This window comes from Arctopsyche grandis, chromosome 6 (genome assembly GCF_051622035.1).
Source record: "Arctopsyche grandis isolate Sample6627 chromosome 6, ASM5162203v2, whole genome shotgun sequence".
Taxonomy (NCBI): Eukaryota; Metazoa; Arthropoda; class Insecta; order Trichoptera; family Hydropsychidae; genus Arctopsyche; species Arctopsyche grandis.
In genome coordinates, this window is record NC_135360.1 from 10584903 (window position 1) to 10596761 (window position 11859).

The 11859-nt window shown below is 34.9% G+C and overlaps 1 protein-coding gene across 2 annotated transcripts in view; it reads left to right on the forward strand.

The window, feature by feature from the left end:
• LOC143912915 (uncharacterized) overlaps positions 1-7850 on the forward strand; it is an 85305-nt gene extending 77455 nt beyond the window's left edge. The window contains exons 4-5 of one of the 2 annotated variants that reach the window (XR_013260667.1): positions 5042-5147; positions 7030-7850. Coding sequence is in view for 1 of the 2 variants with exons in the window: in XM_077432371.1 (XP_077288497.1) it covers positions 5042-5072 (31 nt within the window). In the remaining variant the exon portion in view is untranslated. Of the gene's footprint in view, positions 1-5041; positions 6011-7029 lie in introns of those variants that run through there. The other variant, XM_077432371.1, reaches the window with a different exon arrangement.
• The last annotated feature ends 4009 nt before the right edge of the window (positions 7851-11859 follow it).

Genomic DNA, 11859 nt, shown 5'->3' on the forward strand with positions numbered 1-11859 from the left:
GCCGCTGAGAGGTAGGGGAAGTTGGGGTTAGGGGAAGAGAGATCCCGTGTTGGGACGTTCGACTGATCGATATTGATATTTTATATTATTCTACATAAAAATACATATATTTCTTTAATGCTAAATGTTTATCATTTTTCGATCCGCGCATTCTTTGTGTCCATGTGAAATCGTACATATGTATATCATACTTTCTTATTCGATTATTTCGAAAAATATATATGTAGGTATTTTTTTAATAGTTCTAAAAATACATCTATAAGATTTTTTTTGGCTTTTCATAGGGTATGGAATCATTTTTCCAGGGCCCGGGATTCCTCTCGGCGGCCCTGTACATATGTATGTATATAAGGTTTATATCTTATATTTTTATACATATTATGCATATAAGGTTTTAACCATCGGTCGCATAATAAATATCGCCAACGGGGAAAATCAAGAAAATTCATTGTATCAGTTTTGTATGGTTATACTATACATATATAGGTATTATATTTTACGTTTATGGACTATCTCTATTTACTCGGCAACGCTGTAACAATCGAAGCTGGATCTTATGACTTATTTGACGACCTGGTCATATTCTATCAACACATACATTCACACATATACTCATATCCAGGGATAGTAAGCGTGAGGTAAACGTAAAAAAAATACCAATCGGATGAAAATTCACTCTGCAGTCAGTGTATATCGAGCAAAGTATGTATGTTGGGAAAATTTCGCGAATCGTGCAAAACAATAAATTCGAATTCGCTCCCGGTTTCTTTTTTTCTTGTATACGCATAGCCATAGGAAACCATCAATTTTCTGTGCGATTTTATATAGCAGAGTGATTGATCGCCTGGCGTCTAGTATACAAATTGATAGTTTTATAGCGTTTTATCTGTGAAGGATAACACGCTAAAGCCGTTCATTCCCCTCCTCTCAGTAAATTGGTCTAAATTTTTACACATTCGCCGGTTCCGGTATGCGTGACTGCTAAAATGGCATTTAGCACACTCGGTATTTTTTTATATAATTACACAAACCTTTTCATTTTTTTTACAATACTATTCATTTTTTTATTACTAGGAACAAATTTATGCATGTCGATATTAGCACTGTTGATTCTTAAAATATGAAGATCTCTTAGCGTGTGTCACAAATAGTAGCGTTTGACGTCATGCAAACTGTTCTATGTACAATGTCCGTTTATATCTATTATTCAGCACTGCGCGTTAGCAGCTTGGCACAACACTGCACGGAAAAGACTACTTCTATTCATACTATATAGCAACGTCCATTTTCGGCACGTTCATACTTGTATTGGACGATTCCAAGACAAAATCGGCCTACATATACATACATAACAGAGCGCTACGATACAGCGCAATATTGCTTAATATTAATATGTGCATGGCAGCACTTTCATTATTTCGGGTACACTAGATATTTCCACAGTGGCCATAGAAAACCGGTTCTACTTGATATATTGCGGTGACGTGTGCTGCTGTATAATATGAATAGATCGTGTTGGTTACTGCTGTTACGAATACGCCAAATACATATTACGGAACATATGATTGTGTCCACATGGAACGTACTAAAGAATATTTTTCGTACGCTGTATACGCGCAGTTGCCGGCTTGAGCTGTACTGGTATAAACGAACCTTTAGACGTGTGTGGTCGCCTTAATAGATTCTCCATAAGGGATTGTAATAGATCGGCTGTTATAATTTCCATCGGTAACTGTAGGTCGTCAAATTGAATGGGATACACCTATTTCCGCGTAATTGGCACATTATGGTGTGTACGTGCTTTAAACATGTGGATATAATTGACCATAAAAAAGCTTTATTGGTTTCTTTTCATATGACTTTTTAAATTTCGTTTATTTAAAAAATTGTTTATATTATTTTTCATGTAAATCAAAGGTTTTTCAAAAAGAGAAAAAAAACTTTGTTGGTTTTCATCTATATACATACATATGTACATCGTATATTCTAGAAGAATTTATCTCGGAACGCTACACAAAATTAAAACATCTTATATTAGTTATACCAGACTTCAAACGTTCCCTTTTCACAGTTTATCATAGCAAGATTATTATATATGTACAATAGGTATTTCAGAAATTACACATTCGTTTCTGTAAGAGATGGAAAAGTTTGGATTTAATAATATGCACAAGTTAGTTTTATAATGGTTATACAAAATCGCCTGAGGAAAACGATATTCGATCACTATGTTTTGGCAGTAATGATGTGAAACTTGAACATTGAACGCCAAAATGCTACACTAAGTCCAATGCACGCAAATAAGTATTGCTCGCTGCATGCTCGGCATAATGAGGAAAGACGGGAAACGGAATACGTGGTTGAGAAGTAGGACAAGGGTAGTAGACATAGTAGATAGAGCAAAGGGATTGAAATGGTAATGGGCGGCCATGTGCTAGAATTGTATAAAGGAAGATAGGTAGACGAAATTCGGAAAATATATGGGGTGAGATGGATGAAAGTTGCGCAAAACAGAGACAAGTGGAAGCGGGTTGGAGAGGCCTTCATCCAGCAGTGGATGGTGAATGGCTGTAGATGATGATAATGATATAAAACCAATCAAACTAGGATCCAATATATGTACTATGAAGTTTATGAGATTTTTTTCGGAACTGTCCTATTGGTATTCCCAGATCAAGTTCTACACCCCTGCCAGTTCACACTCATATACCCAAGTTCAGTTTATTAAATGCGTTCACTACTATTTTTAGGCTTATGTAATGACTCATTGTCTGCTCTGTAAAGTGCCGGGTCAATCCCGTGCCTATCCAGTAGCGGCACGTGGATATCATTTAAATAATTGATAAACGCATCATTGCGTCTATAACTGGAGGCACACGTTCGCCGATGCTTTTTTCGTCGGCACAGTAATTGTAATACAAATAAACTATAAGGCTTTTGTGCAAGAGCTTCGACTCTTGACGAAACTACGTATGTATGTATACGTCTCGAAAACTCGGACAAAGTTGGACGAGTCCCAAGCGCCTTATACCCGAAATCCTCGAGGATGAATTGGTTCTAACGCGGTACTTATCCCACGTGTGAAATAAAACTACCCTTATCTGCCAAAACAAGAAGGATTTTTTTTTAAATAATGATTTTTTGATTTTGAATATTGCTGCTTTGCTTATCGTGCGACGAAATATACATATGTAGTAGGTATTTCGTACGTTTAAGTATCACTTCAGTATATGTATGTATGTACTCATTACCTTCTATTCTAGTAGGTGCCAATTTTTGTATGGAACCATCTCAACAACTCCTACTCTAGTCGCTATCATTATCGCTGAAGATGTGTTGAAGCAAGCATTTTTGTCTACTTTCCTCTGTATATGTACATACATATATACCGACGTCCTTAAAGCAACATAAAGTACATTCATATATGTATGTACATAGGTTGATAGAATTTGACCAGGTTGAAAGGTTCCCGGGTTCAAGCCTTGGATTGACCTCGATTGAATAAAAATTATTCAAAGTATTTCAGATCGTTTCGTATTAGAGTTTGCCAATTTATCTAATTTAATTGTTGAAACGGTTCCTAATCAAATTTGCAAAACCATCCTACCTACTATTTGTCACCATTATTTGAATATGATTTAAAATTTGTATGCATATGTATATACAAGTTTATTAGTGTACCGTGGACGTGTAGAGGGGTTTCCGAAATCGGAAAGACGCTGCAGAAGGGGTAGAGGTAGTTTATTGTTCTTGATCCGTCGGCCTGCCAGCTCTGAATGAAGCACGGACCAAAACCACCGAAATTGTATACCCATCGGGTGCTCTCCGCACAGATAGATCATTGGCCGATGGGTCGCGAGACCTTATTGGTACATAAATATATACGGCTTTTTGGCGCGAACGTGAGATAAGGTGATCAGTGATAGTAAACCAGTGTTGACGGTCGCCAATCACCTAATCTCTACGTTTGTAGAGATGTATATATTTTCATTTCTGCAAAACATCATAAGTTAGGGCATACTTAATTCTACGTTTACAGTATTCATTCAAAGCTTACTCTCAATCCGACGTGTGTCGTGATTTGTAGAGTCCCCCAAAAGTCCTACTTTTGGGGATTTGAACTCTACCATTCTTCCGACTGAGCTATCACTGTCGAGGGCTCGCTACACCTCTCCAAAGTCGATGAGTGTATATTTTTTTATTATCTAAAATGTGGTACGATTTGAAAATGGTTCGTGTTGCGACCCAGGAAACTCGGGCGCGCCCAACAGGAAATGGACGGTCAATCAAAAGCGCCTCTCCCCTTACTCACCCGGTCTAGTCGGGGATAAAAGCGTAAACAACCGACGCTATCCGCTCGAAACAAAAGAGTTGAAATTTGCGTGTCATCTTGAGTTTTCATGGTTCAGCGATTCGCGTGCCGCTTGCGCGTACACTGCCAACGAAAATCTCATAAATACAAAGCGAGTGCCCTGAATTGATCGAGGTCGTACGAATCTCTGAATCTATCCATCTTTCCAAAGTCACTTGTATTTTTACTCATGAATAGTGTAAACACTACAAAATTATAACTCCTCCAGCATACTCTTGGGTCTTTTCCCATATTAATGTACAATATAATAGTTGAGTTTCCACTGTTATTCGTCCATAATAATAAAATACGAAAGAGACGGAAGTATATACATAGTGAAACGAGTAAAGATATTAAAAATGCGATAGTGCCTACAATGGAGTTGAGACTAGAGATGGGCAAGGCAAGATACTCGAATAGTAAGTATTACCCATGAGACTAGACAGAAAAGTCGGGCTGGTAAAGTAAGAAAAATGTGCGTGTAGCCCAAAATAAGGAAAAGTAGGAGCGTTCATCATTGGGGGTAGCACTTTTAGCCAACAAGTCCTTTTTGTATTTTTCCTCCTCTTATTATCTCAGTTGAATACATTGATCTTATGTCACATCCTTTCCATGTACATACATATATCATGCATGCGTTCGTTTGCAACCATTTTTTATTGTATTATTAATGATGTGACACTTTTGCAGATACAAGTTGGTCATCACTGTCTACGTTTAGCCCTTTGTTGTCTCCGGGGGTGCCTACCAATCGAGGGACTCAATTTTCCTTTCCAGTAGTCTTAGAAAAAGCGAGGTATGTTTCCGAACCAACACCTATTAGATAATACTGGCTGTATACATCTATATATATGTATCTCGGTCTACTCACAATTTTTATGCAAGTTTAATAATGTCAACGGTAAACGTTTTCCGCTCATTTCCTGCCGTCAATCTTCTGTAAAAATAGCGTCACTTTATTGTAAAGAAAGGCTCGTAACTAACGAGTTCGTATGGAAACGTTCGCTTATCTCTCGAACGTATTAAATTTCCTCTATACTTTTAGTCGTAGTCGTTTCTTATGACGTCCTTTTTATATAAGTTGTTATTTGTATGAGGGTTTTAATAAAAAATGTTGTTGAAATGTTTAACAACTTCTTTCCCCTCTTCTGTCGCAGTTTCGTTTAGATTGAATGGAAAAAATAACAATGCGTTCGCAACGCGACGGCGTATAATTGATAAATTAATTGCTGAAACCTACAAAATGCTCTCGTCGGAATGAAACCGCAAAACTTAATCGAAAATTTGATCAAAGTGTGAAAACCAAATGAAAAAAATGTTTTTTAAAACTTGAAGGCGTTTCAACACTGTTCAAAGAAGAATATGTACATTCCCTTGAGTTTTTTATATGTACATATGTATCTATAGAAACGTGCAAACTCTTTATTGTTATTTCAGGTATTCATATATTTTTTGTTTAAGGAAAAGAAGGAAGGAAAGGTAAAGTTTCTTGCGAATTACTTTAACTGCTTTTTTATTTTGATCGGCACGTGATATTAGGGAGACCAAACCTTAAATAATGGAAACGGAGTACACGTTTTCCACGTGACGGTACTTTTTATTTATTTAACTGAATTTTTTTTTATTTCACTGTTTTCACGTTTTAAATTTCGATCAAAGATCTTTTTTTTTAATTATTTACCTCTATTACTTTATGTACATATGTATATTGTACATACACAAATGATGTATGTACATACATCATTTGTGCCATGACAAGAATTACCCGTATGTACTAAACATTCTTCAAACTACGATAATATAGAATACAATAGGGCCAAACTGGACAATTATTGCTTTATATTTGTCAATTAATTGTTTATTGTACTTAATTCAACGTTAATATTAGATGTCCATTGACTTGGAACCAATGATAACAGTCAATATATCGTTTCCTTAAAAATAAATTTTACTTTCCATGAACTCTACTTAAAAAATAGTGCATATGTTAAGGGGCTCGTTGATTATTCCACACAAAGCGATCTCGCACTGATCACTAAAATATCGATCACGGAACATCTGGCACCCGGAAACTCCATCCATCGAGAGTTAAGCATACGACCTACATATCATACTAACGAGAACTCGAGTTCCAGATATTCCATATTCGCGATTTTTGTGGCAAAGATTGTCGTGTGCGCGATCGCAATGTATGAAATAATCTTTTTTTTTGTGCGATTTCCCTAATGACTATCCATACTCTACTCATGACTTCCACTTTTGACGACTGGCATAAAAATTGCACACGATTTAGAATTGAAATATTACCCATTACATTTTTTTTTTCGTAGAAATCGCGATGACTGAACAATAAATTAAATTTATTTTCTAACTTTAATACATTTACAATATAATATAATCAAATAAGTCTAGCCCTGTTAGCTTATAACACAATTACATACGATCCGAGGTTATCCGTTCATTACAATATGTACGTTTCTGCAATACGAACCCCAAATTAATCCAAATATAGACCACATTTGCACAATCAGTGAAGCTCGTTCAACTCCAATCCAATTATTTGCCAAGACCACTCTCAAAATAGATACTGTTATAGTCACCCTAAATTAAATAATATATTTTTTCCTATCAGACGTAAGAACATTGACGATTTATCTCAAAGCATTTTCCTCTTACAGCACCATTCTCGGAATACCAGTTCAGGTCATCCCCGTCGGACGATCGTCATTCTCCAATATGTCAAAATCGAATAACTGGGTCATGTTACTGATTCGTCAGGGTTCGTCCATGCATGTGTGTTCGTGGCAGACGGTCGTCGCGCCAGTGTTTGCCTTCCATTACTGGCACCGGCTTGTTTGCCGCCCCCTTTCCACCCAACCACACATCAGACCACCCTAGACTGGTCCCATCGCTCATCGTCGCAATTTTCAAGCCATCTCCGACTATTTTCGTGTCCCAAACCCCCGGAGACCCGTATGTTTTCCGACCCCTTCGAGCAGCACGCTTAAACGTCTTGAATTTCAGTATTGTATAGGTTTGTCGATTGGTATGTCCGTTATTATTATAATGATTATAAGCTGTTTATTGTAAACATGATTGTTTTGATTTGTTAGAATATTGTATTACGCACGTGTGTATGCGAAGACCACACCTGTTTGTTACTACTTAGCGATCGCGTGCGAATGTGTCTTGTCAATTATTGTTAATTACTAGTTGTAATGTATATTGTATTTTTTTTTTTACATCTATACAGTGTGATTCTAATAAAAATGTCGACATCGTTAATGCTAAATAGTGAATCGTAACAAAAATAAAAGGTTATGTGAAGATTGTAGCTTTTATGTCAGCGCTAATGAAATAAGTTTAAATAAAAACACCCAAACCTATGCGACATTAAAAAACATAAGTAGTTTGCTTTTAATTTACATTCATTCATACAAAAAATAACGGAAAATTTATGTATTTTTAGACAAATAATACTAGTTTTATATTTTGATTTAAAAAAGCAAAATAAAAACAAAACGCAAACAAACAACAATTGATTTTTTAAATAGTTTTGCGAATATAAAAAAATTGGCTACGTTTCTCCCTATCTTCAGTAATATTTTAAGACAGGGATAGATATTTTATTTATTCATAAAAAAATGATGTCACCGTGACATAACAGGTTTCCCCTAATCGTCATTGTGGTTATTTACTTATAAAATAAAAATCTAATAAAAATAATAATAATAGAAAGAAAATAAAATATTTAAAAGAAACGGCATAAACAATTGAAAACTAAATTGCATATAAAATACATATGTACATACATCAAAAGAAATATATATAAAACAAAAAAATAATAAAAATCATATCATGTACTATACTGGTGTATTGGTTTCATATTTACCAGCAGCATAGTGGTGAGCATGTAATGCTTTCAAACTGAGTGGTCACGGGTTCAATCCCTACTCGGTACTACTGGCCAGTATGTGACTCCAGGTCGATCGTTTTCTATCAGAGTTCGCCAATTTATCTGATTTTCATTGAAACTCGGATAAACATATCGGCAACCTTGACTTATTTCTCGAAAATTTCGAGTTCTTCAGCATCGTGAAATTCTGCGATTTATAAAAAAAATGCAAATTTATCAAAAATTGTCAAATTTATCTATAGATGTCTATGATGATGTGTAAAAATTAAGGTGCATTTGGGTTTACCTGTTTGGCTTCCCGGTATACATATATATGTGTAAAATAAAACAAAACTGAAATGCACTCGGCATCTTATGGCGACTTTACACCATGAATTCGTCAAGTATTTAAGTTCTTTGATCTAATCTTATCTTTCAGTGTTTTCAAGACTTTTTCCTTTAGCCATATATGTACAATAAATTGAGTATTGAGAACTAGGCCACTATTTCCGATTGTCCCAATCAATTATACTTTTTTTTTTGTATTTACCTAGTTTTGCTTTTAACTTAATAAATCATATGATGTTATATTACCTGACAACATTGTACGCATTGTAAGTGCCATTTTAATGACGATTCTATCGTATACATATGTATATTGTGTGATTCTACCGTTATCATTCCGATCACGTATACGGTTTTTGTATTTCAAAAAATAAAATTCATCGCTTCGAATCGCTAGTGAGTGTTGAATTTTGTGGCATGAATATCGCATTCGAAACGTTATTTCATTTTCAATTTTATTGTTCTGGATCCCCGAACTCGAACCGTGTGAACGTAACTCACGCATTGATCCATGAGAAATGAAAGTGACGTCGTAAACCGCCGGTCTACGGACGATTCGAAATAAGTTCATCGTTAAAATTTATTCTACGTTCAAAGAATATCGAAATAGAACACCCCGAGATCAAACACGTCTATATTATTCATATTATGTATATATCGGCATCGGATTGGCATCTTCGAACCTAACCAGAGATACTTCAATTTGATAACCCAAATCATAATACACATTCAGATTGTTTTTCATATATGTTTCTAATTATCTCTAGAAAAAATGCTCGGCAACTTATATTTTATATTGTACAGTATATAAAGCATTTTATTTGTAGTAATAAATTTTCATTACAGACGATAGGAAGGATATTGCAATCGCTATCGTCCATATAAATAAATATATAAATTTTACTTTTATTTTATTTTATACATGTACAATATATGTATGTATACCAGGAAGGCCTAACATATAAACCCCAATGCGCCTTCCTGGCCAATTATAAACATCGATAAACAATTTATAGAGCAATTTCCCACATGGGTTTTGGACGTGACAGTTCCGTTTTTTGTGTTCGTCCCGTCGTATTCGTAAAATTGTTTAATTTGTCCCGTTATATCCTTGTTTTTCCAAATCAATTTGTTTCCCAAAAACATTTATAATATTATTATATAAACAAATATTTACATTTAATATATTCATTTAAATATTTTGTTACTTTTCTCTGAAAAAAAATCGCTTTGTGCTTATTATTTTTATCATGATTTTTTTTAAATAACTATAATAGAATATTATATTATAATTTTTTTATCTTGTTTCATTTTCTTTTAAAGAAATGCGCGTTCCAGTAAAAATTATATTACTAATAAAAGAAGAAATGAAAATGAAAGAAATCTAAATTTTCCGTTGCACATAATTTTTGCAATTAAAAGAAACTGAGAATATCTTTTTGGAAAATCTTAGTTGCACTTTTTGTTAATTTAACACTTTTCAGAAAAAAATCGGCTGCGGAGAATGAACATCAAATATTACATTATTTTTTTACCTTGTTTCCATCTTCCTTGTACACAGGATTATTAATGGTTATCTGAGGGAAAATTATAAATATTTTGGTCTAATCTAATGTATTTTACATATTTTTAAAAATAGTCCACCCACCCCCCTCTGAGTATAAATCTCATAAATGAGATAATGCAAGAATAGCCAGAAAGTATTTAATTATTCAAAGCTCGTCCCTATGGTGTGCACCTATTATTAGAATTAATCCCAAACTAGGCTCATCTCGCTATTTATTCTTGTAATAATAAATTTTCCACTCTATTTTATAGACATAATTAGTTTTTATTTAATCTCTATTAAATTTAAATAGAACATCTTCCCACCGATCCTGTCCACCCCTGCTCTTCACTCTCGAATGGTTTTTATCTGGAAAATTATAATGGAAATAGAAAGGTTGTAAAACGTACCCACGTGTCTGTAAGTCGTTTGTGTCTTTAGAACTAAATGCCACGTTCCTCGTTGGCAATTGTCGCTCGGCAAGTTGCTGGTTATTTTTTATGGTGGTTTATGGGTGCAGCGTCATTTTCTCCACTAATTTAGAAAATCGTAAAGAATTTACTCCCTCCCCACTCTCCACACGTTTTATTATCCACTCTTTGTTGTTTCTCCAACGACACCCTTTCTCGCCACCCTCGCCTATCCTCATCCCACCCCTTAGCGTCGAGCTCTTCCCGTCAATCGCTCAATATCAAACTGACGATGGAGGTAGGATGAAGCATGGGGTATTGGGTGAGTGGGGGGGGGGAGAGAGTAGACTTCCCACAAAACCCACCCTGGTCAAACACCAATTTATTTGTGCGAAGAAAATATAAACACGCCATTGGGAATATAACCTTTTCAAAATGAATATTCCCCGCTTTTTCCATCCCCATCCTCTCGTCTCTAACCCCCCCACATCCTATTACACCTCTTCCTCTCGCATTTCTTTTTATGTATTCTCACAATGAAGGAAAGTGGCTCGCTTGATAATATCCATCAATCCGTCGTTGGCATGACTCGACATTTACACTCTACACTAGCGTTTAAGCCTCCGTTCTAATTTATATATTATACATATCTGTGCTAAATATAATAAATACATAAATGTGTATTATAAACTTTCTTAAAATATCTTATTTTACATATTTTCGTTAACATCGATCCGTATGACAAATATAGTGCGTTTGGTATTACACTTGTACATATAATATATAGATTTGAAATCATATTTAAATAGTGGTATGATGGTTTTGGCAATTTGATGAGGAACCGTTTCAACAATGAAATCAGATAAATTAGCAAACTTTGATAGGAAATGATCAACATGGAGTCACAAATGTCCAAGTCTGACCAGCAGCACTGCAGAAATACTTCTGAATAAATTATTATCAATTGAGATCAACCTTGGGCTTGAATCCGGGAACTTCTCGTTGGTTAGCATTAATGCAACCACCGAGCTACATATGCTTGCTTCTTTTTCGTTATTGGGTACCACTTCTATCACTTATATTATCTTTTTCGTCCATCTTCTATTCATTCTTGTATACGTGCAATTCACCTCACCTTTTCTCTCTCTTTATACTTCTTGGAAACATTTTAACAGACATTGTGCTGATTTTTCCTAGAAATATATCTACGCTCATTAAAATCCGCGAAATATGTAAATGATTCGTCCAATTTTCTCCAACGAAAATATATCATGTAAGTAGAATAAGTCCATTAACGCTTAAAAAATGGTCT